The sequence below is a fragment of the Apaloderma vittatum genome, unplaced genomic scaffold (genome assembly GCF_000703405.1).
Source record: "Apaloderma vittatum isolate BGI_N311 unplaced genomic scaffold, ASM70340v1 scaffold30151, whole genome shotgun sequence".
Taxonomy (NCBI): domain Eukaryota; kingdom Metazoa; phylum Chordata; class Aves; order Trogoniformes; family Trogonidae; genus Apaloderma; species Apaloderma vittatum.
Window position 1 is genome coordinate 81,455 of NW_009700216.1, and position 20,255 is coordinate 101,709.

A 20,255-nucleotide genomic window follows, 5' to 3' on the forward strand; every position below is an offset into this window, starting at 1 on the left:
TGCAGGGGTGCTAGAAAGCGAGATGGGCCAGCTTCTCTGGCTCTGCAGTCTATGATCTGCTCCATCAGGGTTCACAGCAGCAGTTGTGGCAGTTCTGCTTGAAAAGCCATTGCAATTCTATCTCTGCTTCCCCTTTCAGAGGAGTGAGACAGAAAGTTGGAACATAACTTTTTAGATTACATTGCCAAGACCAAGCTGAGATCCATCAAAATATAAAACATTTACATGAAGGAGTCATCTGATTCACAGAAGGGTTAAAAACACAAGCAGTGTGTAATCCAGGTTCAATTTGGTGACTTTTGAATTGTGCAGTGCGTTATCAGTGATGATTTGAGAATATAGCAAAACCCAATACATCTTTCTTAGGAGTATAAAAGATAATCAAACCCAATTACCTTTTTCACATGTTTTTCCCTGCCAGCCACGCTTGCATTCACAATAGAAGTCCCCTTTGAGATCTTCGCATTTGACGGTCCCCTCTTTGTGACAAGGATCGGGAGAACACTGGTTTGGCAAATCTGATTTATATGAGGAATAAAATAACCAAAACCAAAACAGAACAACACATTGAAGTCACTGACCATCAGCTGTTTCACTCTCATTAAAAGACAAGAAGCTTAAACAGCAATGGGGAATCACTATCAGAAATACTGACACCTGGCAAAACTGGGAGCCAGTTCTTAGTGCTCACATGCCGAACAAGCTGTGCCAGGAATTTTGCAGAGCACATGCAGCGGCATTCATTTCGTTGCAAAAGGGAGTAAGCTATCACCCCCCTATCTGAAGGACACATAGTGAAAGAAACAACCCAAAGTAGCTAATTTTTAAGGAAGTTAATTCTACTCTCTCTAATTTTGGCAGAAATAGAAAGCAGATAGAAATTAAAGTATTCAAGGACAGGTGGGTACTCTTTTAAATTACTTTTGGTAGTTCAGCTGAGGATCTTACCAGGGATGATAGATTTATGGCAAGCAAAGGTTTATATCTGAAATTTTTGTCAAAGCTAACTTCAGGTTTTCTGTTATGTAGAATGAGGATAAGAAAGAAATAATGATGTGTTAACAGTGTAAGAATAACAAGCCACTAATCCACTGTACAAATAGCACAATGTTCCTGTGGGGCAAACACAGAGTAAAGCCTGTCACTGATTTTTAAGCCAAGTTCCAATAGCTGGCAATGGATTTTCTCTGTAGGAAAGCAGCAAGAGAGTAGTCACCATACTTTGGAGAGGATTAGAGGAATGAATGTCAAAGTACTATGTAATTGCTCAACCAGTGGAAGTCACCTGTCCAAATTCACCGACCCACCTATCTGCAAAACACCCTGGGACAATGCTTTGCAGAGGTAACTAAAGGAAGGATGAGAAAATACCATTGTCTCCACAAAAAAAAAAAAAAAAGAGTTGGCAGTTACCACGTAGTAGCAACCTGTTACATTGGTGTTCTAGATCAGTGATTTTCGAAAAAAAAAATTGCGTTAACTGTTTCCATTATCTTAACCAGAAGGAGCAGTGCAGAAGCTCATTCCGTAGACTGCAAAGCTCACCTAGTCAAAGGACCTTTCTGTTTACATACCCCCTCCCAGCAGTGGTGTTCAGGAGAGACAGGGCTCTTCTGTGGACCTTCTACACTTGGGAGAACTTCACTTACAGTCCAGTCTGCCATGGATGCCAACTTCTACAGAGAACATTTGAACTGGAACAGAGCCTTAGCAACCCTGAATGAATGTATAGTCACAAGGTCAGTCCTCTGGGTTCACCAGTGCATTGAACACATTGGAAAAGGAAGTCCTGTGACATGACTTCTCTTCTGATGAACATACATCGCAGCTTTTTGTGCCTGACCATCAGTGCCCCCAGAGAGGGGGTGGCACAGCTATAAAGCAATGATTCTGCTTAATTTTTTCAGTGCACGACACAGGAACTGCACCTTACAGTCTTTAAAAGAGGAACTACTACCATTAACAATGCCATCTGCAATCTTGGCAGCTCGTTCTTACAACTGAGCAGAAACACAGTTCAGTCCAGACAAAAGAAAGAGCTTACAAAAAGTGGACAGTTGGGTACATTTAGAGCACCTGATCAGCAACAGCCCTCTGCAGACCAAGTTTGGTCTGTAGTGCTAGATTGGCAGAGCAAAAAGTGCTCAGTGGATGAACATCTAGTTCAGACTCTTCACTAAATTCTGAAACATGACTTGTGAATTGATGGCAAGGAAGCATGTAAGGAGAGGAACTGTTTGTAGATTGGGAGCTCCATCAAACTTCTCAAATTGAGAGAAGTTAAGAATTGGATTAATTCCTGCTTTTGCCAGCATTATACTGCTTCTTCATTTCTCTTCTTAGCTTCCTCTGGGCAACCCTGAAGGGATGCCATCCAGAGGGACCTTGATAGGCTTGAGAAATGGGTCAGTGCAAACTGCATGAGCTTCAACAAGTCAAAATGCAAGGTCCTGCACCTGGGCTGGGCTAGTCCCAGGCACAAATACAAACTGGGCACAGAGTGGGTTAAGAGTAGCCCTGAAGAGAAGGATTTAGGGGTGTTGATAGATGAGCAGCCCAGAAGGCCAACCGCATCCTAGGATGTATCAAGAGAAGCGTAGCCAGCAGATCAAGAGAGGTGATTCTCCCCCTTTACTCTGCTCTTATGAGACCCCACCTCAAACACTGCGTCCAGTTCTGGTGCCCCCACCATAAGAGGGACGTGGATCTGTTGGAGCATGTTCAGAGGAGGGACACAAAGATGATCCAGGGGCTGGAGCACCTCTGCTACGAGGACAGGCTGTGGGAGCTGGGATTGTTCAGTCTCGAAAAGAGAAGACTTCAGGGGGACAAATAATATGACAATTACACTTGTCCACTATGCATATTTTTATAATAAAGATTCCATAATAAAGATTCCACTGTTCTTTTGAAGAGGACTAACAGATGCCAGAAATGAGCAGACGACTGGCAATGGCTGTCATTAAACATAGTGGGCTTAATCAGGCAAGACAAAACAGATTAAGCAAAGAAAGGATCTCTATAAAATGTCATAAAGGATCACAGATCTCCTCAGCTGAAATAATTTGCATTTCATCCACCTTTACCAAAACACACCCAAACACAGTGGTTCCATCCACTCTCTCACTTCAGGTTCTCCTCTGCAATGAGCACAGCTTCACCCTCTAGCTAGGGCTATGCCCTTGAGAAGATAAGCTTTTATCTTGAGCCTCAGCAAGGTGTTCCATTGTGGAACAGAGGGAGGAGAGAGCCAGAGGGCTGGTCAGGAAAGGAGTGTGACTTGGCCAAAGAAATACTGATTTTCAGTATGTCATCTTGATGCTCAGAAGCTATTTCCTGGGAAATCTCTACAGGAAAAGCACTCACAGCGATAACCATCCACTCACTGCAAACAAGGCCTCTTCTTCCTTCCTCTTTCTTCCTCACCAATTCAGCTGCGCAGAGCTGGGGCAAAGCCATGGCCAAGGTACAGGCCAGGCCACACAAAAGAAAACACAGCTACATGAGCTGCCTCAACATCCACCTGCCAGAACACCTCCCAGTAAATCGCTGCCCAGTTGACACAGTGCTGGAGGTGGAGGAGTCAGGGAAGGAGAGGCCAGGTTAAGGCAGAGCAGCTCTGATCAGCACATTTCTTTTCCTAGACACACCAGAATTTGTATATGGTAAACAGAATGGTTTAGGTATCGTAAGTCAAGCCTCATTTTTTTTGAAGCAGCACAAACTAAGCCTCCGAGACATGGCAGAGTCATCAAAGTTGCTTGACAGGCAAAACAAGCCAACAGGGTTATGTGTGACCTATCTGGTGTATCCTTCACAGCTGTGTAATTCCGTTAGCTTCATAGAAAGTGCTCCTCATGCAAACCATTGCAAGAGAAAATGGAGCTTCGGTTTCCATTAACTTACATGGCAGATTTTAGCAAAGCTTTTAAAAGTAATGAAGAGCACAACGTTTTGTGTGCTTTGAACTACATCAGATAGCATGTACATAGGTCCAAAGTGCAGAAAGAGAATAGAAATTCCAGTTTCATTTTCAAAGTCTGCATGGAAACAAGACTTTACCTAAGTACACTAACTGCTTCTTCCAGTTCATTACTCTGTACTGCAAATTAATTTTTTTATGTTTACAAAATGGTGCAAATTAAAACTTCATTGGGAAAATGCTAGGTTGTGAAGATTATGACACTTACTATTAAAAAGCAGACACACATGACCTAACAAAAATCCCACTGTGTTTTTTAAGGCCACATGCAGCTTCATTTCCTGTAGCATTTCCCAAACTTGTGCAGAACCAAATCCACAATTCCTAGCTGGCCTACAGGATCTCTTTTAGAAAAAGATTCATACCTGCAGACCAAAGTACAGGGATCTGTGTGTAAGGGTAAGCATCTATCTGTAAAGCCAATTGTCTTAAATTCTCCCTGCAGTCAGCAGAGATCTGGTCCGGGTGACACACGGAGTCCGTAGTGTGATTCAGCTCTGCCCACAGCAGAGTTTGGTCAGTGGAACCCCTCTGGAACCACTGGCTGCAGATTAATTCTCTGCTGACTGGGATAGGCACCTATACTAGAAATGCCTACATCCACCTCTCTGAATCCAGAGCTGAATCCTACCTGGAAGCCCAATCTGAAGATTTATGAAAGTGAGAATCCTCAAATACTCTGCTAAGCTGTCTAGTCACTGTCACAGCTAAAATTTGCACCTTATTTCTGGTATAAACTAGTCTAGTTAATCACCCTCCAGCCCTCTGGTTGTGCAGTGTCTTTGAACATCAGATTAAAAGAGCTTTCAACTATCTCGTTTTGAAAGGAGAAAGACAGTTAAGAAACAAAATTTAAATGCATCTTGCAGGCACAACCCCAAAGAGCTACACAGCCTTTTGGCAGCATCTGGGAAAAATTAAGAGGCACACTGAAACCGGCCAAGCACAAAGCCTGTCATTCTTCCAAGCGCGCGTTTCAGGCTCCTTCTCCATTACTTCTCCTGTGAATTAACAATGGCTAGCCAAAACTCAGCCATAAAAAAAATATTTCAATATTTTAATGTGGGAAGATATTATAATTTTATTTCCAAACCACTGCATCTGCAGTGGGCAAAAATCCCTAAAAACAATTATTCAGTTTTTATTTTTTCATCACTACCCTTCAGACTTGCATTTCCGAAACACTGATTAGCTGTTTGGATCAAGCGCTCCCAGCTGATAACACCATTTTCAGTAGAAACTCCTGCCTCTTTCCTGTGTAACACACGTAAGCAAAAGGAAGCATTCAGCCTCACGTCCCACTTTGAAGTAGCTGGCAGGGGTAAAAAATAAAACGAATGTACATACATGTGATTTTCTTCTCATCTGAACTGATCTACTCCCAGAACATATTTGGAATATCTATGCAGCTTTATACTTTTAGCACTGTTAAGCTTCAAGAGAGAGCTGGGAAGGTGTTGGAAGAGTTCATTAAATTCTGATCTCTAGCATTAATGATGAACAAATACCCCTTCCTCCTCTACACAGATATGTTTGACTTCCAAATGGATTTAAATTTTTAAAGGTTGCAATACTTAAAGCACAGTCATGTGATGTGTGAAACTGATCTCCTTAGTGTAAAGAAGCCTGACACAAGCCTGGGTCTGACTTTAAGCTTTTTTTAAGATTCTTTAACAGGGGTGAGCAAAAGTTAGCATTCAAGAGAAAAGAAAATGGAAAGGCCAAGCATGGTGTACAACCTTATGGTAAATCCTATTTCTTGTCCCTCTTGCTTCTCAGATTATTCAGACCTTGGGAAACTGGTGGGAAAGAAACGTCTTGCATCATAAAATACCAAAGCACTGAAACATGACAGCGAGATGGCAACAGATTATAAAAGGGAAAAGGTCGTATTTTGCTGCTCAGATAAGACAAGAGATATGGTGTCTCAAGCCTAGAGAACAGGAAGACCAGTACTAAAATACTAATGAAAATGGAGATGGCTGAGCTGGTCCCAGTCCTTCAGGTAGAATGAGAGAACATATAACTACAATATGCAAAACAAAAATGCTTACTATGAACGCACGTAAGGAAATCTGGACTTCTTGTATATGGCGACCCATATTTCTGAATACAAGCTGAAGAACAGAAAATAAAATTGTTATTATAATAATGATGATATGGCAGCTGTTCAAAGCACATAAAATGATACCTGGCCTGCTGATTCATTAAGTAAGGCTTTGGAGGGTGGACGCAAAATCTATGCAATTTTATAATCTCTTGTCTTAAAATTCCTAAGTTCATTAAAACTTTTTAGCTCTTATATACAGTAGTTATAAGCCATCTGAAAAGGATGATCGCTTAATCAGATGCTACTATGATTCTAAAAGCATTTGACCTACTAAATTTCTTTTAAACAATCTTAAAAGCACATGGAGTTCTATCAAACTGTTGACATTTGGAATCTTAAGTACAACATATTAAGCACAAATAGAAAATGGTATGATGTCATGACTATGATACAGTCAATAGAATAAGTCAGTGGTTAGATCAGTAAAGGCACATTTTTTAAAAAAGAAAAAGATTAGTTAATAGCTAAGTTAATTAAAATGGGGGAAGGTAGAAGACTTCAAATTATTTACTAATATTGCTAACTATAGACATAAATGTAACATTTTAACATGCAGAAGACACATAAAGGATCTCTGTGTGCAAATCTATACATAAGTAAAATATACACCTCAAAATCACATAAGGAATGCACAGTCTGTCTTAAAGGTTAGCAATGCACGTTTATTGCAGTCAGATTTCTGTCATTTTCCTTAGCAGAGACTTCAGCTGTGACAAGCTCCAGTGTTAGGCACCACATACCAGCACTGCCACAAAACAAAGTAAAAGCTGCAACTCACCTAAGTATTTCGGGTAAAAATATTCCTGTAGGAGAGAGAAAAAAAAAAAGGCAAAGATTTATTGGATAATATTAGCTTCTATTGTCACACTTTTTAAGAGCTGCTGTTAGTTTAGTGGCAGTTGTTTAACAGGGTCCAGACACGAACATCCTAATTTCTTCTTATTCAGAGCCAGAAGCATCCCAGTATCACACATGCTTTGTGTCTTTTGAAAAGGAAACAAACATTAGCCCCAGTCTCAAGGTATTATTGGAGAACAGCTGACCTGGTCAGTGGCACTGAGTGAGCGTGAAGCCACTTACCCACTAACCAAGAGATAAAGGTGCTGATGATAGCATGAGGTAGGCAAAGGAAGAGAAGGAATCTAAAGACAAAACCCCAGAGCGAAAATACAGGATTATTTAGTCACCCAGTGCCTCCTCAGAGGCCCCTCTTGCTGATGCAGAATGCAGGCAGCAGCCTAACACCACAACCTCCAAAATAAAAGGGTACCTTTTGCTCTTACAATGAGCACCCTACAACTCTAAGAGCACCCATCACCATACCACCCATGCCACATATTGCATCATGGAGATGGTCTGCCCAAAGAAAGGAATAACAAAGATGGGCTAATGAGGGGGAAATTGATGCTCATCAGTCTAATATCAGACTGCAGAAAGCAGTCTGGTACGTGGTCATGAGTGACTGTTCCCTACCCTTTGTCAACAAATTGTAGCCTTACAGTGAGAGCAGCAGTTTGCTGATGTGATGTGGATCTAACCTTTGATGTTAGAAAAATATTCAGCCTGGTGAGACCTTGCCAGTCGAATGATTGCTTGCACCAGCACAGAGGAACAGCAAAAAACTGCAGCTGTGCTGCACGGGAGAGTGGGAGATTGGCCTAAGATAATCATTAAACCACATTCTTAAAGAAAGACAAAAATTCATTGCCAGGAAAAAGTGGTATTTTCCAACCTCACTTCATACTAGATTTCATCATGTATAAGTCCCCAGTTTAAGTGTTGTTAAAATTGTAATTGGGGCTAATTATGAAGGCATATGCGTAGTATAATTCTCTTTCATACAACATGAGCAATTTTCATGCAGCTCTATCTGCAGTGAGACTGGGACAGTAAACATCCTGTACTCTAAAAAATTAACTGGTCTGTACAATGTGCAAGATAAGAAACTATTTTCTCTTCTCTTACTACAGATATTTTAATAAGGTCATGCATATACAGGCATGTACAAACAATAGAGGCAGGCACACACCACGATTCAGTTTGACCTGGACTGTCTAACACAATCAATTGCATTGCTGCCATTCACCAGAAAAAATCAAATATGCTTCTGGCAAATATGCTCCAGTTACTGAAATGTGTCATGTAAATATTCAGCCTAAATCATGTGAGCATCAACAAAGAAGAAGAAGAAGTAGCTTACACTTACTCTAATTTTCAATTCTGACATGAGGGTAATAGGCTTGGCATCTTTTGGAGCTGAGCACCTCTTCAGGTTAACAAACTGAATGAGGAGCTCAGAACTCACTACAGTCCCCACTCCCTCCTTCTTTTTCTTTTTTAAAAAAAAGTTTAGTTTCAGAAAAGAAAAGCCAAAAAAATACAGTCAAAATAAATGTAAATCTAAATAGTCTAAGCATTCAGATGAGTGCCCAGCTGTGTTATAAACCACAAACTGAAGTTCAGCCAGCACCTGAGGAGAAAAAGATAGAGGCATGTGATGAAATATTGCAAACATTTTACTCATTTTTTCCTCTTTATTCAATATATGTCAAAAGAATGTGCAGACCAGCAATAGGATAATCCAGACACTGGCAAGAATAACTTTTTCTGCACTCACAGGACAAGAAATAGGAGCTTTCAAATTCATGGCCACCAGCCTAATTGCTCCAAGTCAGTGATGGCAAAGGCATGAAATTTCATTTTCTCCTTGATCTCGGACAAATGAGTTAAGTGCTAGAAAAGTTGTAGAGCTACTTTTGAATGAAAAATTAAGGTAACTAGTTATTTTTATTGCACAAATAACTTTCTAAATGAAAACTGACTGTATTTTGATTCAATGACAGTTGAGCAGCAGAAGAATGAAATTCCAAGGCACTATACCACCACAAGCTTCATTTCACAAGGTACGTAACAGAGGTAAGTGATTTAAATTTAACCTACCTTCCTCATTTACTCAGGTTACACAAAACTACTTCCTGACCAGTAGCACCTCTCCGGGCCTGCAGGACCCATTGATAGTACCACTCTAAAATAAAGCTAACATTACTCATTCTTGTATGATTAACTTTTCGTTTTCCTTCATAATCAACTTTCCTTACAACAGGCTTCTGGAAATACAATGACAATGTATTTCTATTCAGCCAAGAGTGAAGGACAAATGATCTTCAACCTTGAGAAAAAGAATGTGCTTAAACTGAAAGTAGCAATTTCTTTTGAAAAAACACTGATGAGGAGTTTTCCCAGCTAAAAATTCAGGTTATGCCTACTTTGCACAAAAAGATATGAATTATTTCTCATGTGAGCGCTCAACTCCACAACGTCTTTTCAAACTTTTGCGCTGTACTAAGTCTTAAGGACCCACAGATATCAGGGAAGATGAAAACCTTATAGAGGGTCAGATCCCTGTTAGAAGTCTGAGACTCATCTTCCCTCTATCAGAAATCTTCAACTGTATTTTCAGCATCCAGTAAAAATGCCAGGAGAAATGCTTTGAGGTTTGCTAAAAAGGATTTAGCAAAGATTCTGTTACTACTTTGCTGATTTCTCAACTAGTCACCTTCAATTTCAGGCTCACCAAACAACTCACCATTCAGAAAGCCACCCAGTATTCACAGGATCAAAATGCAGGAGGTTATTTAACTGTGACCACCACGGTAGCAAAAGTCACCACAGAATTATAGTAAGTGTTAAATTTTCAGCTTGGACTCTGGTAAAAGAAGTCAACATTTTAATATTGTCAGCTCCTTTCCTTTTGGATTCGCTTTCTTAGTTCCTGATGAAAATAAAAGCAATAGTAATGTACTTTTTAAATAAAAAGCTATAAACAAATACAGGTTGGACATAAGCATTCTCCGGATAGGCTGCTGTACAATCACTGAGCTCACCAAGCTTTCTAACTGAACTGTCCAGGAGTAACATCCCAGTGCATGCAAGAAGCACCAACCTCTACCAACGACCAGTCTTCAAGAATCTGATTTCAACAATTCCAACCTCTGTGCCTGCTCTTACTGAGAAAACCTTGACGTATTTCCACTCCTCCTTTTGGTGACCCAACCGACCACCTGTCTGTCTGGTTCCCATGTATCAACCCATATGACTGGGAGACCAGAAGCTTCAACAGTCAAGGTCCTGGCACCAGGACATCCGTAGCCTGCGGAGCGGCACGTAGCGTGAGTTACACACCATGCATCACGTGCCACCAGAAGCACAGCTCAGCATAGATCTCAGAAGAAGAGGGAGATGATCTCTAAGGTCCCTTCCAGCCTATGCCATTCTACGATTCTATGATTCCATGAAACAGGAGAGCCTGGGATGTGCCTCACATCTACAAGCCTCCTCCCTTTCGGTGAAGCGGGAAGTACGGCATGAGGCCAGTCCCTCCAAGTAGGCCCTGGCTTGCTTATTTCAGCTCAGTTCAGGAGAGATTTCCCTCACTGCTCAGAAGACAGAGCTGTGCTTTAACAGAAAAGATTTAACCTCTACAGCCCTCACTCCTTTCACATGTACACATGTACATGCTAGAAGCAAGCCTTTTGATACACAATTATTAGTTTCTGCAACAGTAGTGCAAATCCTAAGAGTGCCTGCTTTTATTTCAGGGTAGAGTGACATCAAACACTTTTTCATGGAGTTAAGAAGCTCCTCTGCCACCTACACCCAGAGATAATTCCTCCCCTTACAACACAGCCTCTACAACACTTGGTGTGGATATATAAAGTGAAAAGAGAGCATAAGTTTAAAAGTATCCTCAAAAAACCCAACCCAAACAAATACTTCTCTAAGACTCCAGATTGTTAATTTTTGTATTTATTTTTTCTTCCAAATGCTAATGGCTGCAGTGAAGTAGTTAAGAACAGTTTCCATGGAGCCACCCCCATAACACCTTGCATTGAAACAACTAAGGACAACAGCAATGTGAAGGTAAGAACTCACAGCAGGGCTGTGGAGTTGAAGGTGTAGAAGTACCTACGTAAGCTTCCCTACCAAAGGAAACCTACAACGTGACTGGGTTCACCACCTATTTTCAACTCTATGACCAAAGTCTCCCTCAGTGGTAAAATCCAGAAATTAGTGAAATTATACTGGTATATGCATAAGTCCTGCTGCATTTTTAGAGAAGATGGAAGAACACCAAATCAGACCAGGCGTTAACATGAGTCACTGTATAAAAATAGCCCTTCTGAAAACATAACAATGACCCTGTCTGCATCAGGAAAATGTTCTCACTGTTGCTTAAATTAAGTGGCAACACTGGAAACATCAGCCAAAAGGGCTTGCCAACTGCTTCTGTTTGTTTTGCTTGAGTACTAGACCAGGTAAGGGTGATCAACACTGAATCTAATCAAAACCATGTTTGAACTGTAGCGGCAACAGATAAAAGATGTAGTTACAGAAGGACTGTTCATGGTCTTGGGGAACTGGCTCTTGGTAGCTTGAGCAGAGGGGTGGGACCAGACGACCTCCAGAGGTGCCCGTCAACCTCAATCGCCCTGTGACTCTGACTGCAGCAGGGCTAACACTGGAGGATCTCACAGAGTTGTGTTAGCAGTTGTAATTTCTAAAAAGCGCTTTCTTTCTCAGTTACCTGCTAGTTACCTTTTAGAGAGCAACACCTCCCACAGCATGCCCTTTTCTCATTTCCACATAATGACTCTCCCTTTTCCTCTTTCCTTAACAACTGAATGTTTGTCTTGGGCATAGCCCGACCTCTTCGTTTACACATGCACTTCATGTTTCCACACTGTGGGCCTGCACTACCCTTGCAAAGAAATGGCCTCTACCAACCATAAATCGCTATCACTTAGTGTCTGGAAGGTGTTTAACTGTTATAACCTGAGAATGCAGATTTTATTAATGCTCAAGAGATCTCTGTATTTTTAAAAACTTAGCCCTAGGCTTTTGATGCACAGCAAATCTCATGCTGAATGATTAGGCCTTTCTCCCAAGCGACGTAATTAAACAGTTCTGCAATTCAGAATTTTAAATATGCTATAGTTAGGAGTTATGCTCAAATCAAGCCATGTTGCTTGCACCAGCTTTCCTTCTCATTGTGAGGAACCCTACACTCAGCCAGGTTAGTTTGCTTCCCTTTTTCCTTTGGGGCAATCTGCATTCTGCATGCAATAAACAAGGAGTACTTCTCTCCACGATTTGGCAAGTGAGGCTTTAGAGGAGCAACGAGGTCATGCTACAACACAAATGCAACCTCCAAGACTCATCTCCTACCACCAAAGAGACAGTGACTTAGGGTAGCTTTTAGATTTTGTGTCCATTTGCAAGCATCCACTTCACGCTGTCCAGATATTTTGGCGCACAAAGACTGCGACCACCCCTTCCACCAAGATGTTGATCTTTCCAAACAAGAAGCATTAAAGACCATCCTCTCCAGCATCACCCTATTTCATCTCTGCAGTATCCTTAAGGCTGGAAACAAAAAGTATCTATTGTCATAGCTTCCACTGCCCTCTTCTGAGGGGTAGGACTATTTCCCAACAGCTTACTGGTGTGTCACTTCAGCAAAATATGCTGCTCTGCAATGAGGAAAAACCCACCAACGATTAGAATGCACAATTACAGGGGAAAAAAGGCAATTAAAGGAAAGAAAAGAAGAAACAATATTTCCTTTATGTCACAGCCAAGCAAAACATAAACACTTTACATTTGTGAAGATGTAGGGGGCACAGAGAGATGATTTCTATATGCAGTTTGAGGCAGGGTTGGATAGGACAATAACAGTGTGAAATGGATGTAACTGGTGCCAAGGGCCAAATATTCCCCAAAAAATAATTTGTAGAATGATTCCAATGAGTTGGTCACATATGCTTTTAAGTTACTCGTAATGCAATCCCATCACCAAGAGTTTCCTCCAGCCACTGCTTCAGGATTGAAAAGCTACTTTCCCTCCAGCTGTAATAATGTGCAATGTGAAAAGAGTATCTCAATTTGACAAATACATCTTCACCTGATGCTGCTTCTTTGAACCCTTACTTTCTGCAATAGTTACAATACTTGTGTGTATGGTTAAACTAATACTCACTTAGAAACTTTAGTCAAAGTAAGCAAACTAGGATCTGACAATACACCTAGCATAAGTAAAAGGCTGTCTCCTTTCAACATTGTATATTGTGTCATCTGCAATTATTTAAAGCTGTTTTTAAAACAGAACAGATTATATATCCCATCCAACATGATTTAGGTGTTTGTGTTCTCTCTTACAGGTGGTGTAACATTTTATCTACTGAAGCAAAGAAATACTGTATTTTTCTGCTTCCTGTAATCTAATGATTTCTTAGGATTTTCTTTACCTGCAGAGGTCGCAACACACAATAAAAGTGGTCAGCTACTTTAAGACACCGCTAGATTTGGCCCCAGAGTGGACAGGGAACAGGGAAGTGACATCTGAGACAACATGAGACCCTCCTATCAGCATCTGATCTCCTACTTCCCTGTTCATTATTTTAATAACTAAGTAACTTTTGCTTCTCTGTTCCTGTCCTAAATGTTTTCTGGAATAGAACTAGGACTCCCTGTTCCAGAAGCCAGCCAAATGTGGTAGCTCTCCATCTGCACATGCTTTTGTACAAGTGCAAGAATGACCCATTCTCCTTTTACCCCTTCATTTATGCAGCCTTCTGTCCCGGTGTACTGAGTGAAGACAACACCACCACTTGAGCCCCTCCCTGGGTATCCTCCTTAATATCTAATTTTGCTCTTCCTCTGGGTCCCACTGCTGGTGTTCAATGAAATAGGAAAAAAAAACCCCAAAACAATAAATAAGGAAACTTCCCAAGAGTCATGGAGACCCTCTAGAACAGCAGGTCTTAACAGTGATGAAGGTACAGACACAGAAGGGAGATCTGCTGAAAATCTTCAATCAGATTTTCCAGAGCTTGGCTGTTCACTCACTTTTTTGACAGCGTGAGCTGTGATGAGCCTTTCTGCTTCTTCCCTGGCATCTGGCCTTCCCATCCTAAACCCATGCTGTCCTCTCCACTGTGCTGGTGCAACCTTCTGTGAAGCTGTGTGATGAACTGGACCAATGAACTGATCCAGCTGCAGAATGGTCATTTTTTCTCTCTAGACTACTCTTCTTTAGATTGGTTACTTAGAACAGTCCATACAGTTGCACAAATTGCGGTGCAGGAAGCATGGACAGAATAGGCTTGCCTATTCTGCTCGCCTTCCAGACCCACTGGAATTTGGTATGACTCTCTCCCATCCTGTGTTTTGTTTTTAAGAAAGTGCAGGAAAAATGAAGAAAGGGAGGGGGAGAACAATTGGTGCTCACCCAGATCTCATCCCAGCAGGAAACAGGGATGCTGCTGTGGTATACATTTGGGCACTCAAACTTCTCTATTTTCTTCTTCCCTCCTGTAAGCCATTCCTGGACAAAAGTCTAAATCTCCTTCTACTTCCTTTCTCAGAATCTGTTAAGGAGGTACCACTGTGCCTAGGAAGCCATCCTTCCATTTACAGAGTTCTCCATTAACTCTTGCCTTCTCTCAGATGAATCCTGCAGAAGTAAGATGCCAGCAACAAATCTAGCCCTCCCTCCACATTACGCCAAAATGCCATAACAAACTGGTATATTGAGAAGCATTTTCAGTGCAAGCAAATCCATATTTTTGCCTGGATCTAGAAAGGAATAGTCTATGTAGGGATGATGACATTTGTATTTAAAGATGGTATCAGTATTTTTCATGTCTAGACTACACAACATTCACTAAATTACTCAAAGAAATTTTATACTGCTTAACACTCCCAGCAACTCCTCTCCTCCCCCATACATGCCTTCATGCTTTCCTGATTAGTATTTACAAATGTTTGTCTATTCTGTTATTCTTAGAAATAAGACCTAAATATTGTCTGCCAAGCACTCCTTCTAAAAGATCAGCATAAAGTTAGGATGACTCCAAGCCCATAAGTGTTAATATGATCATGTCGCAATAATTTTTATTAAAAAAATATAAAACCAATGAGCCAGTAACACTGTGAAACACAACTAAACTGACCAATATCACACCCTATATATTGCTTCATCTGTTTCTTGATAAACACGGCCTAGCAGAAAGAATGCTGACATAGCTGGATGCTTTGCTAGGATCAGTAATTTTCAAGACATGATTGCAAAAAGCCCGAAAAGCGTGGTCTGTTTTCACTGCTGCTTTTGCCAGGAGTAGAAGACTGGACTAGATGAGTGGACTAGAGAGAGTCCTTCTGAGACCCTTTCAGCCCGAGTTACTCTGTGATTCTCTGCCAGTGTTTTGTCTATCTGACAAGTCACATACTTTAATAGGAGTTTGGATGAAAATCCCTCTGAAAAGCAAGAGAACCTTTTTTCATGTGGAAACCAGTGATGTCAGACGTTCACTCTGCACACGCATGAAAACCAGCTACTACTTTGACATGTAAACAAGTACATAAACAGTAAACATGGGTGGCCAGGCTGACCTATGTCAGCATTTCTGGTGAACCTAACACCTTCCAAAGTTCTCAGCATAGCAATTTCTGTGGTGACCTGCAGGAAGAACAGAAATTCTTCAGCAGTCACAACTACACGCAAGTCGTGCAGTGACAGATGCTGCACCCATCAACTACGGTAGCATGTGGTAAGAGGCTGCATTCAAACACCTCCCCTGTGCTGAGTCTTTCAAAACAGAGAAACTCCTTGCACAAGGACACTTTTTTTTTCTGTATTTATTCTTTAGTGAAATCCAACGTTTCCAAGAACATCAACAGCTACAGTCCCTTCTGGCCTTTGTTTTACATGCTTGGATGACCACATTTTTAGAACAGGTCAACCAAATTCCAGAGCAGTTTATCAGTCAGTTAACGAGCTGTAATACCTTGACTGCATACCAAGGTCAAATACTTCTGCAGTACTGCTTTTTATAAGGCCTCATCAACATTTTAGGTAAGATAACTTTCTTATCTCTATATCCAAGATATTTTGCAACTTCATGTCATCTATCACACCTACCATATCTTTTTTATAGATCACATTTAGAAACAGCTCTCATACCTCCTATGAACATGTTTTCCATCCTTATTTTTTCCCACCTTCTTATCTTATCATTTTCCTGTTCAGTACCTCTGGCATAAATGAAATTATAAAAAAGGAACAATACCAGAAATCTGCAGTAATATCTGAGGATGTTATAATGAAAAGGTTAGGCTGCAAGACTCATTAATCCAGGCACACACTTGTTTTCACTATGTATAGTCATACAAATGGCACAGACTGAGTTTCGTTCTGCCTCTTAAAAAACCCCAAAACCCAATCTAAAAATGTTTCATTTGATCTTCCTTCCTCCAGTCTGAGCAAGTTGATATTAGTATTTTCCGTAACATAAAAGACAAAAGCTGCACTGGCATGCACATGAATGGTTATTTAGCCCCTCCTAATACACTATTCTTAGCAGTTGATGTAAGTAATCACACATGTGGCAACACCCTCATTCAGGTTTCAGAGAATGTGTATCTTCTGCCGACTGCCTGCAGATGTTGCTTTGGAAAACTGATCACTGAAACAACGGAAGGCATGGAAAAAGGGTGCTCTGGTACAGGTGCATGACATTTAATTTCTGTTTACTAGTCTGTCCAGTAAATAGGAATCTTTCCGTAAAATGTTATTCTTGGCTAGATGTTATAACTGGCTGGATCAAGCCATGGTTTCACCTGGGAAGCATCATGCAAGCTACGCTACAGCCTTGCTGAACTTCTCGAGCTCCCTGAATGAATCAGTTAATGCAATTTCCTATCACATCTTTAAACCATAGGTCTTGAAATTAAGCCTTGATATTCCACTCACATAACCATAGGAAAGTTAAGAATGGCAGGGTTTGTAAGGAAGACTCATATATTTCATTAGATTGTCTGAGGAAGGGGAACAGGGAAGAGAGACCATGCCTTTGTGCTTATATTGCAAGCCTTTCATGAGGTCAAATGGAGAAGAAACAAGTTATTAACTAATCTCTAACCTCCAGTTGTCAAGGCTGCAAGACCATTGCTCCCAAAGGACAGTGAACAGCCAAATGGCTACATTCACACTCATCTAGTGCTTTAAAGCACAAAACCCGGGAGATGCAACAGCACAGAGCAGCAGCACATGAATATGTTCCTCATGGCTTGCCCAACACAAGGTTAGCCACGGGACTCAGCTCAGGACAAAAGGTGCTGTAGTTCTTTCCTTCTGCTGTGACCTAAGTAGTTAATCCCTGTGACTCGGTTCAGTAAGGAGAGATAAAAAATTCAGCCTTCCTAAACAACAAAGAATTATCATCTGTCAACAGCAATATCTACATTTCTCTTGTCAATAAAAAGTCCTCACTTAACCAACATGGATCAGCTGCAGCCTGACAATATGCTGAAGCATAAACATGCAGTTACCGTAATTCCTCAAACTTCAGACATTGCTTATCAGCAGTTTTCATCATCCCTGAGTCAAGTCTGTCTCAGCTAGCTTCCTTCTTCTGTCAGTCACCAGGACAGGGCAACAGGAGGTACAACACAGCATCAGTGGAATGACAGGATGATAACTTCCTAGCGTTTAAGAAACACTCCCATTACCTCAGTTGTGTATTAAGGAGATGTGAAACAACCCAGGCAAGTGAAAATGCAGATTAGGAAAATATTCTGCCTACCAAATCTGAAGATACTGCTGGGGGAGTAGTCACCTATGCTCTACAAAGCACTGAAGGCTTCCAATGCGTAGAGTAACAGCAGTCTGCATACATGACCTCTGCCACCACACATCAGAAAACTGCTACTGAACAGCAGCTGCTGCCTTCATGTCAAACATTGATTGCAAAATGGATAAGAAGGGCCATAAATCCTCCTGATAGGTGGTGGCACACATGCTTCCCAGACAAGTTGAAGCAAAGTAGCAGCAAGGAGCAGGACATGCTGCAGATAACAAGCAGGTTCACAGCTCTTTGGAGGTTTGTGTCTCAGAAAAGGTAGGATCTTATATCACTGCAAATGTAAAAGTATTATAAAATACAATATTTTGGTATAGAAGTATGAGTAAAAGAAGCAAGGGGATCAGACACTGGAAGCTCATCTACTCTTAGTGATATTTCCTCAGAGGTTTTCAGAACTAGAGTCTTAGCAGCAGTAACGAAGGAAATGCACCAAAAAAACCCAAAATTATTTGCAATGACAAAAAAGCTTGCGCTGTCCTGCAGAACATGCTTAAATGGCCTGACTGGATCTTATAGAATTTATATTACACATTAGAAGATCTTAAACCAAAATTATTTTGCTACTTTCATTACAGTAGAAGAACTGAATATTTTCTCAAATATACAAAGTAAGTACAAAATATTGTTAAAACACTCACGATACACACAGTCTACCACCCTCTAAACTGATCTATCAGTGCATAGCCTTTGGCAACTTTCTTGGCCAGAAGCCAGTTAGCAAAACTGGTGACCTCACATCACCTTTTTTCCAGAATGCTACAAAATCACATTTGGGATATTTTTCTCCTGCATTTGCTGCTATATGGTGAATATTCGTACTCAGCTTAAAATTATGTTATTTGACGTGAATATGGAAATAGTTGTGCCAGCCACTCTCAGCACTTTATAGTTATCCATATTCTGTATTAGCTCCAGTTTAGAGGACAGCAGTAAGCACTGCTGCCTGCATGTATGACTACACATACACACACAAAAGATGTATCATTAAACACTGCCTGGGCAAGGGCTCTGTGTTCAGCTCGAATTTGATTGCCAAAAAAAAGCCATCATCACAATGTTTTTGCCATCCTTACTACTGCCTTGTGACAACAAGCTAGTGCACTGTAAATCCAGTGCTGAGCCTGCTAATGAAGCACACATGTCAAGACTTGTCTAACTGAAGCATAAAACAGCTCCTCAGATGAGTCCCTCCCTTGCCCTGGGCAAGTGCTCTGTGTTCAGCTCTAATTTAAAGATTGTCAAAAAAAAAGCCATCATCACAATGTTTTTGCCATCCTTACTACTGCCTTGTGACAACAAGCTACTGCACTGTAAATCCAGTGCTGAGCCTGCTAATGAAGCACACATGTCAAGACTTGTCTAACTGAAGCATAAAACAGCTCCTCAGATGAGTCCCTCCCTTGCCTTTGGTGTGTCTCTCCTTGTACGCATACACAGACACACACACACACACGCACACACACTCTATTCTCTCTACTCCCCAGAGCATCATACCATTAACAGGAACATGCTGTGCAGTATCAAGATTCAGTCTGAACACCAAGAAAATCCACTTCCCACTGCTAAATCAGTGCCAGATAATCTCTGCAACGAGAACAGCCTATCCAGAACAACATACAGAGGAGGTGTAAAGCGACTGGAAAACTAAGCCAAGATACAACTGCATCCACAGCCTGTCCAAAGTGAGAAGAGGACTAAAGTGAAAGTCAGCCCTGAGAAGACTGGAAAAGTCAGCTCCGTGTGCGCTGTGCAGGCTATAACTGTGTGAATCCATGCTCAGGGTTAGAAGAGCAGCAGTACCACATCCCCTTACACATGCTCTCCTGCTGTCACAGTGACAGGTCCTGAACCTAATGATTCCAAAATGCTGACCAAGTTGAACAGAACCCAAAAGGATTGAAGGGTGTTTACGACATACTTCTTCTGAGGAAGCCCTATTCTGACATATACCACAACATTACCACATACATATACCACAACATTAAATACAGCTGGGATGGGAGACTTCAAGGAAAGAGAGGTGGTAAGGTGTCCACACAGAGAAGCCACAGCTTTATGTCACACTGTCTTGCTTCATGGATTTACACCAAGGGTGAACAAGCGCTCTTCCACTCTCTGGAGACAGCGGTGGTGCCAGCAGGCTGGGCTACTCGCCCAGAGCATCCTCACGGAGGCATTTCTAACCGGGCTACACTGACACAGCCCCTGCACAGACCGAGTGGCTTCCAATCATTCACCTCGTGGTTCTGGTTCCTCCTCCTCCCAGCGGCTTCCCACGCTGTGCAGGCAGCTGGCAGATGGATGGAGGGAGGGCAAAGCCGGACAACCCACCCAAATCTCGGCGGCAGCTCTGCGCCCTTACCGTCTCCGGGTCGTTCTCAAACACCTCCCGGGCCTCCTCCTTGCTGCAGTGCTCCTCCACGCACTCCCTCTCCAGGTGCCCTTGCTTGGTCTCCTCGAA

The 20,255-nt window shown here is 41.5% G+C and overlaps 1 protein-coding gene across 1 annotated transcript in view; it reads right to left on the minus strand.

Annotated features, from left to right (window-relative positions):
- Window positions 1-20,252, minus strand: part of GAS6 (growth arrest-specific 6) — a gene marked incomplete at its 5' end in the record, with an annotated part of 40,802 nt that extends 20,550 nt beyond the window's left edge. Inside the window, 4 exons of the mRNA XM_009878688.1 lie at window positions 396-518; window positions 6,037-6,099; window positions 6,871-6,895; window positions 20,157-20,252. Of these exons, the coding sequence (XP_009876990.1) occupies window positions 396-518; window positions 6,037-6,099; window positions 6,871-6,895; window positions 20,157-20,252 (307 nt within the window). The remainder of the gene's footprint in view (window positions 1-395; window positions 519-6,036; window positions 6,100-6,870; window positions 6,896-20,156) is intronic.
- Window positions 20,253-20,255: the final 3 nt, after the last annotated feature.